The sequence below is a fragment of the Salvelinus sp. IW2-2015 genome, linkage group LG13 (assembly GCF_002910315.2).
Source record: "Salvelinus sp. IW2-2015 linkage group LG13, ASM291031v2, whole genome shotgun sequence".
Lineage (NCBI taxonomy): Eukaryota > Metazoa > Chordata > Actinopteri > Salmoniformes > Salmonidae > Salvelinus > Salvelinus sp. IW2-2015.
In genome coordinates, this window is record NC_036853.1 from 15,279,556 (window position 1) to 15,295,271 (window position 15,716).

Sequence of the window (15,716 nt, forward strand, 5' to 3'; positions counted from 1 at the left end):
TTGGCAGAGTGTGCTAAAGCAGTGAAACAAAACAAACTTAGGGAGGAGCTTCTAATGTTACATGCATGAAACCAAGGCTATTACGGTTACAGAAGTCATCAAAAAAGAGCGCCGGGGAATAGGAGTGGAGCTAGGTACTGCAGGGCCTGGGTTCACCTCTACATCACCAGAGGAACAGAGGAGGAGTAGGATAAGGGTAGCGCTAAAAGCTATGAGAATTGGTCGTCTAGAACGACTAGAACAGAGAGTAAAAGGAAGTTTCTGGGGGCGATAAAATAGCTTCAAGGAATAATGTACAGACAAAGGTATGGCAGGATGTGAATACAGTGGAGGTAAACCTAGGTATTGAGTGATGATGAGAGAGATATTGTCTCTAAGAACATCATTGAAACCAGGTGATGTCATCGCATATGTGGGTGGTGGAACTGAGAGGTTGGATATGGTATAGTGAACAGGGCTAGAGGCTCTACAGTGAAATAAGCCAATAAACACTAACCAGAACAGCAATGGACAAGGCATATTTACATTAAGGAGAGGCATGCTTAATCGAGTGATCATAAGGGTCCAGTGAGTAGAGGTTGGTTGGGGTCACGGCGATCCAGACAGCTGGCCGGGTAGATGGCTATCAGTAGCAAGATAGCATAGGATGGAAGTCTATTTTTAGACACCTCGTGCGTTTCGTCGGTATTAGTGGGTTCCGTGTGGTAGAGGGATCAATCCAATTGGCAAAATAGTTATAGTGACCCAAGAAAAATTGTCCGATATACTTATTCAGATAGCAGCCGATAAGACAGCTAACGATTAGCGGGCCCCAGATGAGCGTTCAGGTAACGTTGCGACGGAGGTGCAGTTGGATAACTCCCTCGGGCAGATAATGTCGGCAGTCAGTCGTGAAGGCCCGATGGGGCTCCGCATCTGCAGCAACAACAACAAAAAAAACGGGTCCGGATAGGTGACTGTAGCCCAGGAGTGGCTGATGGAACTCCTCAGCTGGCTAGCTCCGGAATAATTTAAGTTTGCTCCGGGATCGACGTAAGCCAATAGTCACACGGTTTGCAGCTAGCTAGCTGTAAATCAAGGTGCAAACGTCCAGAGCCTGCGGCTGAAATCCGGGGACACTGAGAAAAATAGTCCCGGTATGCTCCGGTCCGAGTCGCGTTGCACAAAAGTGCCGATAGATTATCGAGCTAAAGGAATAGCTGAAGACCACAAACGTGGGCAGCTGAAACACCAACGCTAGCCAGCAAACCGGCTAACTTCTAGGCAGCTTCAGATCAGCTACTGGCTAGCTTCTAGTTAGCTTCTGGTTAGCCTCTGGCTAGCCTCTGGCTAGCTTCCACTGTGGATTTTCAGATTTGAGGTAAATAATACTTTTTTTTTTGTAATTTGTGAGGCGGGTTGCAGGAAAGCTTTTGTAGTTGAGTTCTTGGATAATAAAATATATAAAGATATGCGAAGAAAGGTGTAAATATATATATATACAGGACACGACAAGACGAGGACAAAAAAAAGAACGTCTGAACTGCTATGCCATCTTGGATGCATGAATGAACAACAGGACAAAATACAAACCCTTCCAACCCAAAAAGGCCTGTGATGTTGATGGTATCCTACATGAAATGAGGAAAAAAAAAGTTGACTCCAATAACTACCATGAGATATGCGTCAACAACAACCTTGGGAAAATCCACTGCAATATCATTAACAGGAGACTTGTACATTTCCTGTGAAAACAATGTACTGAACAATGTACTGAACAAATGTCAAATTGGATGTTTACCAATTTACCGTATGACAGACCAGGTATTCACCCTGCACACCCTAATTGACAAACAAACTAACCAAAACAAAGGCAAAGTCTTCTCATGCTTTGTTGACTTCAAAAAAAGCTTTTGACTCAATTTTGCATGAGGATCTGCCATACAAATTGATGGAAAGTGGTGTTGGGGGAAAACATATTACATTATCAAATCCAAGTACACATACAACAAGTGCGCAGTTAAAATTGGCAAAAAAACACACACATTTCTTTCCACAGTGCCTTGGGGTGAGACAGGGATGCTGCTTAAGCCCCATCCTCTTCAACACATATATAAACAAATTGGCAAGAGCACAAGAACAGTCTGCAGCACCCAGCCTCAACCTACTAGAATCTGAAGTAAAATGTCTAAGGTCTACTGATGATCTGGTGCTTCTGTCCCCAACCAAGGAGGGCCTACAGCAGAACATAGATGTTCTGCACAGATTCTGTCAGACCTGGGCCCTGACAGTAAATCTCAGTAAGACAAAAAATAACAGTGTTCCAACAAAGGTCCAGTTTCCAGGACCACAAATACAAATTCTTTCAAGACACCGTTGCCTTAGAGCACATAGCAAACTATACATACCTCAGCCTAAACATCAGTGCCACAGGTACTAACTTGCACAAAGCTGTGAACGATCTGAGAGACAAGGCAAGAAGGGCCTTCTATGCCATCAAAAGGAACATAGATTTGACATACCAATTAGGATCTGTCAAAAAATACTTGAATCAGTTATAGAACCCATTGCCCTTTATGGTTTTCACAAAATGGGACAAACACCAAATTGAGACTGCATGCAGAATTCTTAAAAAATATCCTTAGAGTACAACGTAAAACAACAAATAATGCTTGCAGAGCATAATTAGGCCGATACCCACTAATTATCAAAATCCAGAAAAGAGACGTTAAATTCTACAACCACCTAAAAGGAAGCGATTCCCAAACCTTCCATAACAAAGCCATCACCTACAGAGATATGAATTTTGAGAAGAGTCCCCTAAGCAAGCTGTTCCTGGGGCTCTGTTCACAAACACAAACAGACCACACAGAGCCCCAGGACAGTAACACAATTAGACTCAAATAAATCACGAGAAAATAAAAAGATAATTACTTGACACGTTGGAAAGAATTAACAAAAAAACTGATCAAACTACAATGCTAATTGGCCCTAAAAAGAGAGTACACAGGGGCAGAATACATGACCCCTGTGACTGACCCAAAATGAAGGAAAACTTTGACTATGTAAAGACTCAGTGAGCATAGCCTTGCTATTGAGAAAGGTCGCTGTATGCAGACCTGGCTCTCAAGAGAAGACAGGCTATGTTCACACTGCCCACAAAATGAGGTGGAAACTGAGATGCACTTCCTAACCTGCCAAATGTATGACCATATTAAAGAAACATATTTCCCTCAAATTACACAGACACACAAAGAATTTGAAAACAAATCCAATTTGATAAACTCCCATATCTATTGGGTGAAATACCACAGTGTGCAATCACAGCAGCAAGATTTGTGACCTGTTGCCACAAGAAAAGGGCAACCAGTGAAGAACAAACACCATTGTAAATACAACCCATATTTATGTTTATTTATTTCCCCTTTTGTACTTGAACTATTTGCACATTGTTACAACACTGTATATAGATATAACGACAATTGAAATGTCTCTATTATTTTGGAAATAATGAGTGTAATATTTACTGTTCACTTTATATTGTTTATTTCACTTTTGTTTATCCATTTCACTTGCTTTGGCAATGTAAACATATGTTCCCCATGCCAATAAAGCCCCTTGAAYTGAATTGAAAAAGATAGGCAGGTAGAAAGAGAATCTACGAGAACCCATTTGTTTGTCAACCTATGATTTCCCACCAACAAATGCAAAATGTATGACGTATTGCTCAGGGGTAACTCCCTTATGGTTTTCCAATGTATTTTATAGCATGAGGCACATTACGTCAAGATCTCGCAGAGAGACCTGCATTACCCTCTGTAAGGACAGGAAACTACTCAATATTTAACAAATGGCATACAGTATTTACACAATGCAGGAAAGAAATGTCTTACGTAAACAGTGATGGAATTGTTTCTATTCTTCTATGCTAATCATTTACATTCAGACTAAAGCCTCAGATATACAAATACAACAGTCTCCCATGTAGTTAAGTTGCCATGAGGTGACAAAAAAATATATATATAAAAAATGTATTTCTACAGCCAATTTGACTGAAAGCATTTTCATAGGAATATTCATGGTTGTTTTTTATTGGGGTAATCTGTGATTGTTGCTTGGCACAAAGCAACAGACACAGCTGTTGGCAATGATAATACAGCATTACCATTGTCCCTATAGACTACAGCCATCCCATCACAATGATACACTTCTCTCTTCACTTACTTGGCAATAGGATTTACACTGGCCTCCACAACAGATAGGCATTTACAGCATTTAATGTTGTCTGGGAACTCTTGAATACCTAAAGAAGGGATGGAAACATGTTTGTCATTCATAACAAATGAACACACATTTTTAATACTCATGCCTCGTCATATTGTACATCATGCTAATATTTAGAGTGACAGTATCAGTAGAGAGTTGACAATTTAGAATATATCAGAGTAGAAACTATCAGAGATTGCTGTGGACATCACATCTCACTCGCTTACCGTTTTTACTGATGTCCAACTCCCTCAGGTTTACAAGGCTGGCTATGGTGGTTGGCAGGTTTGACAGGTCATTGTCAGGTATGCTCAGTTTACGGAGAGCCTGACAGTTAAATAGTTGCTATGGAGAGAGAGGGGCAGAACAGAAACACAAGTTATACTGGTGTTATATCAATCTCTTAGCCTGCTGAGTTGAAAAAGTGTAGACTTTGTGAGATTTCATGCACTGAGTTTCAATAAGGCCAGTCTCTAATGATCCTGCTGTGCTGTAGTTAAATGTGAAACATGAGAGAAACGCTGAGGCAACGTCTTTTTCAATGTTCTGACATGTTTCCCCTTGTTCACTGTAAGAGCAGCAACTCTCAGTTGAGTAACCTTGTAGTACAACATTAGTAGTCCACAGCTCTATATGAAGGGAGGGAGAGAGCCACATCAGTCCTCCTCAGAGAGAGAGAGAGAGAGAGAGAGAGAGAGAGAGAGATGGAGCATAAAGGAGGAAGGGAGAGAGAGGGAAAGCATAGAGGGAGGGAGGAAGGGAGGTTGAAAAGGGCGCTATGCAGAGTTAGTGTGCATCATGCCATACGCAGTATGTTTGAGATAACAGGCTAACAATTACCATTCTAACTGTGTAACATGAATATCAATATTTACATTAATAAATGTACAGAATTTTAACAAAGCCAGCCTATACAGTATCAACAAGCGCTTCCTCCCATCTCTGTAGTCCATTCCTTTCTCCATGTAAAAGAGAGATTAGAGCAGTTGATTCCTTTCTAAATGTAGAGCAGAGACTAGAGAGGGACAAGTTCTAAGGGTCTACATCCCAAATGGAACCTTATTCCCTATATAGTCCACTACCTTTGACCAGGGCCCATAGGGAAGARGATGCCATTTGAGAGAGCCAGGGAGACATTACAGTCCAGTAAGGACATTACTGTAACACGCCCATTATGAGAGGCCATTACTCTATAAGAGCTATAATAGCCAGAGGGGGAGTATCTACATCAATGGAGACTGGAGAGGATCAGGAGAGCCAGCGTTGTCCAGTCTTGCCCAAGGCATCACTCTGATATACACAAGCCACACTTACATAAAAGACCACACACTTTGGATCTATCAATGCCTGGTTCTTATGCAACACTGTGAGGCGCCACACTGGCTCTGAACTCTCTTCACAAAGACCCTGAACAAACCTCGCTGAGAACCATGACTTAAAGAAGCAATAAAACTGGCCTTCTTTAGACTAGTTGAGTATCTGGAGCATCAGCATTTGTGGGTTCGATTACAGGCTCAAAATAGCCAGAAACAAATAACTTTCTTCTGAAACTCATCAGTCTATTCTTGTTCTGAGAAATGAAGGATATTCCATGCGAGAAATTGCCAAGAAACTGAAATCTCGTACAACGCTGTGTGCTACTCCCTTCACAGACAGCGCAAACTGGCTCTAACCAGAATAGAAAGAGGAGTGGGAGGCCCCGGTGCACAACTGAGCAAGAAGACACGTACATTAGAGTGTCTAGTTTGAGAAACAGATGCCTCACAAGTCCTCAACTGGCAGCTTCATTAAATAGTACCCGCAAATCACCAATCTCAACGTCAACAGTGAAGAGGTGACTCCAGGATGCTGGCCTGAGGTCACAAATGTATCTTTTGAACAGTTCTTTATTAAAATGAATGTAGTTATTTGCTACATTTGACCGTGTAAAACCAAGCAGTACTACTTATTTCTCTGAGAGTGAGTCAGACATATAGCGTTTAAAAAACATGATTATTTGTCTCTCTGAAATGAAACCATCAAGTGATAGATTTCAAACAAATACATGTCTTTCATTGAAGTGAAGAAAAAACACACTTTCATAAATTCTTTAAAAAATAAAAGTAAATTGTCCACCATTTCTGAAAATATAGTGTATTGGAAAGAAACTCTTAACTTCTTATGGCTGCAGGGGCAGTATTGAGTAGCTTGGATGAAAGGTGGACAGAGGTGCCCAGAGTAAACTGCCTGCTCCTCAGTCATAGTTGCTAATATATGCATATTATTATTAGTATTGGATAGAAAACACTCTGAAGTTTCTAAAACTATTTGAATTATGTCTGTGAGTATAACAGAACTCATATGGCAGGCAAAAACCTGAGAAGAAATCCAACCAGGAAGTGAGAAATCTGAGGTTGGTCGATTTTCAGCTCATCGCCTATTGAATGCACAGTAGGATATGGATCTGTTTGCACTTCCTACGGCTTCCACTAGATGTCAACAGTCTGTAGAACCTTGAATGAAGCTTCTACTGTGATGTGGAGCCGGATGGGAGCTGTTTGAGTCAGTGGTCTGGCAGAGAGCCAGGTCCTGGTCATGCGCATTTCACATGATAGGGACCTGCGTTCCATTGATTCTCGACACACAAAGGAATTCTCCAGTTGGAACGTTATTTGAATATTTATGATAACATCCTAAAGATTGATTCTATACTTAGTTTGACAAGTTTCTTCGACCTGTAATATAACTTTTTGAAGTTTTTGTCCGACGTTCGGCTGGACCTGCACGAGCTTTTGGATTTGTGTACTAAACACGCTAACAAAAATAGCTAATTGGACATAAATGATGGACATTGCCGAACAAAACGAACATTTCTTGTGGAAGTGGGAGTCCTCGGAGTGCATTCCGACGAAGATCAGCAAAGGTAAGTGAGGATTTATAGTGCTTTTTATGAGTTTTGTTGACTGCACAATTTGGCGGGTAACTGTATGGCTTCCTTTTGTGGCTGAACGCTGTTCTCAGATTATTGAATATTGTGCTTTTCCCGTAAAGCTTTTTGAAATCTGACACAGCGGTTGCATTAAGAACAAGTGTATCTTTAATTCTATGTAAAACATGTATCTTTCATCAAAGTTTATGAGGAGTATTTATGTTATTTGACGTGGCTCTCTGCAATTTCTCCGGATATTTTGGAGGCATTTCTGAACATGGCGCCAATGTAAACTGAGATTTTTGGATATAAATATGAACTTAATCGAACAAAACATATATGTATTGTGTAACATGAAGTCCTATGAGTGTCATCTGATGAAGATCATCAAAGGTTAGTGATTCATTTTATCTCTTTTTCTGGTTTTTGTGACTCCTCTCTTTGGCTGGAAAAATAGCTGTGTTTTTCTGTGATTTTGCGGTGACCTAACATGATCGTTTGTGGTGCTTTCGCTGTAAAGCCTATTTGAAATCAGACACTTTGGTGGGATTAACAACAAGATTAACTTTAAAATGGTATTAGATACATCTATGTTTGAGGAATTTTAATTATGAGATTTCTGTTGTTTGAATTTGGCGCCCTGCACCTTCACTGGCTGTTGTCATATCATCCCGTTAACGGGATTGCAGCCATAAGAAGTTTTAAACTCTCATTGACTGGGAGCTGTCCATGGTAACCAACCCCCTTCTCTCCTGACCACATAGCTTCTTTCTCCCTCTGAGTGTTTTTCTCTCTGCTTTATTAACAGCTCATTTACAGACAGGAAGGACATTACGCCACTCTTTGGTCTGTGGGGGTTTGGTTGGCTTGGCAACTCATTTAGACAATCAACACTGAGCGCCAAATTGAGAGAGTGCATAGAGCTGAGATAATGTTGACATCGATCATTATGCCATGCTTTGTAATATTGGGAAATGGTCTGAACTATGACTTTACAGAGTCCCTTTTATACACTTCACCCATTTCATCCCACAGCCCCAGCCCCAACCCCACAGCCCCAGCCCCGGCCCTCAGGACCCAGCCACAGCTCTCAGACCCAAGCCTCAGCCCCAGGTCCAAGCCCCATCAGAACCCACCTTGGGCAGCTCCTCAATCTGGTTGGCATCCAGGTAGAGCTCCTCCAGCGTGCGCTCGAAGTTGAAGATCTCCTTGGGCACCTGCTGCAGACTGCAGTGGGAGTAGTCCAGCACTGAGATGACCTCTTCCTCACCCCGGAAGCACCGGCACGGCACCAGGCGCCCAATGATCTTCCTCTTAGTTGTCATCTCCAGACACTGCACTGTAGTGGGGGAGGGGTCGGGGAGACAAAGGAGAGAGAGATAAGTGAGACAACATAAACTAGCTGAGCGTTCCTCTGACCCACTCTGCTTTAAATAATCTCACCATTGCCTGGCCCTTGTATCTCCAGCCTCCTGATTAGGTCAGGACAGCACCGCAGAAGACAAAATGGAATTAGCCGCAGCCATGCTAAACCACACTCGTCAAACAGGCTCTTAATTGTCTCCGATAAAGTTAAGTGCAATTAGCCAACCTAAGTCAAAGCCCCCATTCACACTGTTACACAGCACAGTAATACCAGCCTACCTCACTGCCAGTCCTACACACTCCTAATTCAACAATGTGAAGTATAGAGTCATTTCACACATATAAAAATGTTATATTCTGCTCTTGACAACAACTCCTATAGCTATATTTCCTGGGGAAAGTCAATGGTAGATATCAGGGCTCATACCATAGTCTCTCACTAATAAATATTGATAGACTACCTGCATATCCCCACTGGGCCAACGAACACCATGAGGAACATGTTTGTGTGAAGACAATTTACACTAAATAATTAGCAGCTCTGCCGTCTGCTCTCAAAATGATTTAAGAGAATGAGTTTGAATGTGAGTATGTCCTATTTCCATGTAAGGACGAGGTAAGATCTGAGTTGTATCTGAGTTTATAGTGTCTGCAAGGCCATATTCCTCTCTCTTGGAGGTTGTATGAGGGGTCTTGTAAAAAGAAGTCAATCATTCCCCCAAGATAATGAAAGTTCTGATTAAGTAGTGGTAAAAATGTGAATGTACCCTTGTGATAATAAAACGTATTTCTATCATACTCAACCCTGTGAAGCTCATTCAATACAGCCATTGTTCAGCATCTGCTGATAACTTAGGCCCATAGTAGTCACAGCATCACAAACGCAGGGAAATCAAATTAACAAGACACTTGTTCATCCTTTTAGTTTTTCTGGTTTTATTCATTGTAAATACCACATTAAATACCAAGACACAGCAATTATCTTGTAAAGCTGTTATTGCCCCCCAAAATTGGGCTGCTCTATGTAACTACAAGTAGTCTGTGAATTACACTGTCCCTGTACAAATCAAGTGTTTACTGTAACAAAGTTGTGTATTTTGTCAGCAGGGCAGGTTGAGACCAGGGGCAGCTGGGTGATGATTCACAGCCTCCACCGGCAACTCAACAGCCAACAGGCTGGGGCCCACCACTCATCTTTCTTTTCCACCCAAACACACAACAAAAACAGACATGGCACAGGCAGAACAACCTGCTTTCCAGAAGCCACGTTCTCCATCTAATAGTCTTTGTATTGTTCTGTAGTCCCATTGTAAAGGAGACAAACAACCATGTTTCAATCGGAGTGCCTTGTAAAGAGCCTCTCTTCCAGATGCAGTAGGGCAGAGCAGAGAGATGAATGACATTTCAGCTTGGGAGAGATAAATCCTTATGGAGCTGGGCTCTCAGGAGCACATATCAGACAAGGTCACAGTGAAATCCCTCTATCATCTCCCCACTCCTACTTCCAGGAACACAGCAGCAACTGCCAGTTCCCTCCCCTGTCCTCTGCTCTTCTCAACAACACAGCATCAGAGGTCACGCCCACAGAGAGGTCAGAGAGGTGTCAGCAGCCAATCAAGACGCAGGGAAGAGGCTGTCTGAGCAGCAAATCTATTAAGCCAGTGATATAGCACAAAATACCCTTAGAAATACCCAGCAGCTTCATGTGTCTCCTAATCAGAGCCTTTGAGTGGGATCCCTGCTCTGATGACTATGGCTATATAGTTTACAGACAGAGGGCCTCTCATAGAAGTATAATAGTGACTATATAGGGCCTCTTCACACAGATCAGACCTGCAGGACTCTAGGCTCAGCTGCCTGTGTACGTGAGAATTCCCAATGGGGCGAGAGAATCTGAAGTCAAATGTATACTGATGATCTGGTGCTTCTGTCCCAAACCAAGGAGGGCCTACAGCAGCACCTAGATCTTCCGCAAAGACTGTCAGACCTGGGCCCTGACATTAAATCTCAGTAAGACGAAAATAATGGTGTTCCAAAAAAAAATATCCAGTTGCCAGAAATACCACAAATACAAAATTCCATCTAGACACCGTTGCCCTAGAGCACACAAAAAAATTATACATACCTCAGCCAAAACGTCAGCGCAACAGGTAAGTTCCACAAAGCTGTGAACGATCTGAGAGACAAGGCAAGAAGGGCCTTCTACGGCATTAAAAGGAACATAAAATTTGACATACCAATTAGGATCTGGCTAAAGATACTTGAATCAGTTATAGAACCCATTGCCCTTTATGGTTGTGAGGTCTGGGGTCCTCTCACCAACCAAGAATTTGCAAAATGGGACAAACATTTCTGCAAATAATATCCTCTGTGTACAACGTAAAACAACAAATAATGCATGCAGAGCAGAATTAGGCCGATACCAGCTAATTATCAAAATCCAGAAAAGAGACGTTAAATTCTACAACCACCTAAAAGGAAGCGATTCCCAAACCTTCCATAACAAAGCCATCACCTACAGAAAGATGACCTGGAGAAGAGTCCCCTCAGCAAGCTGGTCCTGGGGCTCTGTTCACAAACAGAGATTTCATTGGAATACTGGATTTCTAATCAACCTGTTTTCAGTTCCTACCGCTTCCACTGGATGTCACCAGTCTTTGGAAAWAGGTTGAGGTTATTCCTTTGTGCAATGAAGAAGTAAGGCCACCTGGAAACAGTGTAACGTCATGTGTACTGTTTGAGAGTTGCGCAAGACTAGAAACGTAGCGTTAGTTTGTTGATCTCCTGTATTGAAAACAGATAGACCAGTCTTCAATTTGATCGATTATTAACGTTTACAAATACCTTAAGTTGTATTACAAAAGTAGTTTGAAATGTTTTGGCAAAGTTTAGAGGTAATATTTGAGATATTTTGTAGTGACTTTGCGCAAATTGGAAGCTGTTTTTTTCTGGTTCAACCGCGCCAAATAAATGGACAATTTGGATATATATGGATGGAATTAATCGAACAAAAGGACCATTTGTGATATTTATGGGACATATTGAATTGCCAACAAAAGAATCTCATCAAAGGTAAGGCATGATTTATATTTTATTTCTGCGTTTTGTGTCGTGCCTGCAGTGTTGAAATATGCTACACTCTCTTTGTTTACTGTTGTGCTATCATCAGATAATAGCATCTTATGCTTTCGCCGAAAAGCCTTTTTGAAATCTGACATGGTGGCTGGATTCACAACGAGTGTAGCTTTAATTTGGTATCTTACATGTGTGATTTAATGAAAGTTTGATTTTATATCATTTTTTTGAATTTGGCGCTCTACATTTTCCCTGGCTATTGGCCAAGTGGGACGCAACCGTCCCACGTATCCCAGAGAGGTTTTAAAGTATCTTGTGTTAATACAAGTGAGTTCTGCTCAGGGTGCTTTGGAAACCACATGACAGAGGACCAGATTCTGCAAAGGTGAGGATTGAGGACACCTGCTCAGCTCCATCTCAGCTCTATGGGAACATCTCTGCTGGTTAGATTTAGTTTGCAAGGCAAGTCATTCCAAATGACTCTAAAGTGAGGCCTAACTCTAGAGCAGGGGTGTCAAACATACGGCCCGCGGGCCGGAACCGGCCCCAAGGAGGTTCGATCAGGCCCGCAGGATAATTTGAAAGTGGAAAAAATGCATAAAAGACATGGAATTAATATTTTTAATTCGCCTGCAATTCATGGATTATCCGCTAAGGGGCGCACTCTTTTCCATCAGAGTAGAAGACAAGCCGCATCACTGAGACAGACTGAAAACAGCAGACGGTATCAATGCGCCATCTGCTGCTTGTTACGACGTTGTTAATCCTTGGTCTCTTACCTCTCCGCTACACCCTCATTAGCCAAAATGTCGTTATCCAAACGGAGAAGTAGATAAGGAGTTGTAGAATTTTCAAAGAAAAATGGACCACGTCCTAGTTATTACAGAGATGCACACGGAAAACCTTCGTGCTTGGTGTGTTTGCAACAAGTTTCGGTATTGAAGGGAATATAATATTCGACGCCACTACGAGACTCATCACAGCGAAAAAATATGACGGCTTGCAAGGAACAACTGAAAAGAGATAAGATTAACGAATTGCTGGGCGGTCTGAGGGAAACAGCCAATCAACTTTCATCCAGAGCCGAGAAGTCAGTGAAGCAGCGGTTAAAGCCAGCTACCTAATTGCTAAGCAAAATAGCATTAGCATCGAAGCCGTATTCCGACGGTGACTTTGTTAAACGATGCATGATGAAGGCGGCTGAAACTTGTATGTCCCGAGAAGCGACAAGCTTTTGCCAATATTAGCCTGACGAGGAATACTATAGCAGAGAGGGATTTCGGAACTATCGGCCAGATTTAGACAAAGGAAAGACATGAATATTTTTGGTTATTTATAGCAGAGTATGGTATAATTTTAATGGTCCGACCCACTTGACATCTCCCTAGGCCGTATGTGGCCCACGATGCGAAATGAGTTGACACCCCTGCTCTAGAGTATATTACACTACATGACTAAAGGCATGTGGACACCTGCTCGTCGAACATCTCAATCTAAAATCATTGGCATTAATATGGAGTCAGTTCTCCCTTTGCTGCTATAACAGCCTCCACTCTTCTGGGAAGGTTTTCCACTAGATGTTGGAACATTGCTGCAGGGACTTGCTTCCATTCAGCCACAAGAGCATTAGTGAGGTCGGGCACTGATGTTGGGCGATTAGGCCTGGCTCTCAGTCGGCGTTCCCAATACGTTCCAAAGGTGTTCGATGGGGTTGAGGTCAGGGCTCTGTGCAGGCCAGTCAAGTTCTTCCACACGGATCTCATCAAACCATTTCTGTATGGACCTTGCTTTGTGCCGGGGGGCATTGTTGTCCTGAAAGAGGAAAAGGCATTCCCAAAACTGTTGTCAAAGTTGGAAGCACAGAATTGTCTAGAATGTTATTGTATGCTGTAGCACTAAGATTTCCCTTCACTGGAACTAAGGGGCCTAGTCCAACCATGAAAAACAGGCCCAGACCATTATTCCTCCTCCACCAAACTTTACAGTTGGCACTATGCAATGGGRGAGGTAGCGTTCTCCTGACATTCGTAAATCGGCCTTGTGCTGAAGTTGCTTCCAGAAGCAGTTTTGAGTGTTGCAACCAAGGACAGACAATTTTTACGCACTACACGCTTCAGCACTCGGCGGTCCCGTTCTGTGAGGCCTACCACTTCGCAGCTGAAATTTGACGAACTGACTTGTTGGAAAGGCGGCATCCTATGACGGTGCCATGTTGAAAGTCACTGAGCTCATCAGTAAGGCCATTCTACTGCCAATGTTTGTCTATGGAGATTGCATGGCTGTGTGCTTCATTTTATACACCTGTCAGCAACTGGTGTGGCTGAAATAGCCAAATCCACTAATTTGAAGGGGTGTCCCAATACCTTTGTATATATAGTGTATCTAGAGTCGATTGATGCACTGTCGTTCTGCCCCTGAACAAGGCAGTTAACCCAGTGTTCCTAGGCCGTCAATGAAAATAAGAATATGTTCTTAACTGACAGGCCTAGTTAAATAAAGGTAAAAAAATCTATAAATTGGATGCGTCTCAATCCCACCGCATTCGCCAATGTAGCACTTCCACATCTGCGGTGAAAGGTGGAAAAGCTAGAGCGATGTTCGTCAGACAATGAGACATACCGAAAATCGGTCTCCTCACGAAAACGTCTGTAGCATCTGAACGGTTGTAAAGCAACAAAATATAGTACACGATAGTGGTCTCTGTTTTGCTCTATGACCCCCACAAGTGTCACAGGACTCGTCTGAAAGTAACCGTTAACAGTTAAAAAAATTGAGGTATGAAGGTAGTTGTGTGCCTACCCAGAAAAAGGGATTAAATATGTGCAAATATATATTTTTCCTAAGCTTTCTTATAWATCCTAGATATAGGCCAAACACTTCAAAACCTTGTTTATTATGATTTATTTTTTGACTGTACTGTCATTGATGACTGTGTTATTCAATGCGTTTCACTGGGCTATAGTAGTAAAGGCAAAATTCAATATCTTCTTAAATATTTTGAATGTACAGTACCAGTCAAAGGTTTGGAATCACCTACTCATTCAAGGGTTTTCTTTCTTTTACTATTTTCTACATTGTAGAATAATAGTGAAGACATCAAAACTATGAAATAACACATATGGACTCATGAAGTAACTCATTTGTTTTTTAACAAATCAAAATAAATGTTATATTTGAGATTCTTCAAAGTAGTCACCCTTTGTCTTGACAACAGATTTTACACATTCTCTCAACCAGTTTCATGAGGTAGTCACCTGGAAAACATTTCAATTAACAGGTGTGCCTTGTTAAAAGGTAATTTGTGGAATTTCTTACCTTCTTAATGCGTTTGAGCCAATAAGCTGTGTTGTGACAAGGTAGGGGTGGTATACAAAAAATAGCTCTATTCGGTAAAAGACCAAGTCCATAATATGACAAGAACAGCTCAAATACGCAAAGAGAAATGACAGTCCATCATTACTTTAACCTCTACAGGATCATGGGTCCCCCGCTGGACGGTTGAGCTAACGTAGGCTAAAGCGATTAGCATGAGGTTGTAAGTAACAAGAACATTTCCCAGGACACAGACATATCTGATATTGGAAGAAAGCTTAAACTCTTCTTAAATTGAACTGCACTATCCGATTTAGTAGCTATTACAGTGAAGAATACCATGCAATTGTTTGAGGAGAGTGCACAGTTATGAACTTGAAAAGTTTTTAATAAACCAAATAGACAAATTTGGGCAGTCTTGATACAACATTGTGAACAGAAATGCAATGGTTCATTGGATCAGTCTAAAAAATTGCACATTCAGTTGAAGTCGGAAGAATACACACACCTTAGCCAAATACATTTAAACTCAGTTTTTCACAATTCCTGACATTTAATCCTAGCAAAGATTCTCTGTCTTAGGCCAGTTAGGATCACCACTTTATTTTAAGAATGTGAAATGTCAGAATAATAGTAGAGAGAATTATTTATTTCAGCTTTTATTTCTTTCATCACATTCCCAGTTGGTCAGAAGTTTACATACACTCTATTAGTATTTGGTAGCATTGCCTTTAAATTGTTTAACTTGGGTCAAACGTTTTGGGTAGCCTTCCACAAGCTTCCCACAATAAGTTGGGTGAATTTTGGCCCA

The 15,716-nt window shown here is 41.7% G+C and overlaps 1 protein-coding gene across 1 annotated transcript in view; it reads right to left on the reverse strand.

Moving 5' to 3' along the window:
• Nucleotides 1-15,716, reverse strand: part of LOC139028579 (leucine-rich repeat-containing protein 7-like) — a 74,707-nt gene that overhangs the window by 16,359 nt on the left and 42,632 nt on the right. The window contains exons 2-4 of the mRNA XM_070446361.1: nt 8,290-8,492; nt 4,473-4,590; nt 4,204-4,282 (exon numbers count right to left, since the gene is read on the reverse strand). Of these exons, the coding sequence (XP_070302462.1) occupies nt 4,204-4,282; nt 4,473-4,590; nt 8,290-8,492 (400 nt within the window). The remainder of the gene's footprint in view (nt 1-4,203; nt 4,283-4,472; nt 4,591-8,289; nt 8,493-15,716) is intronic.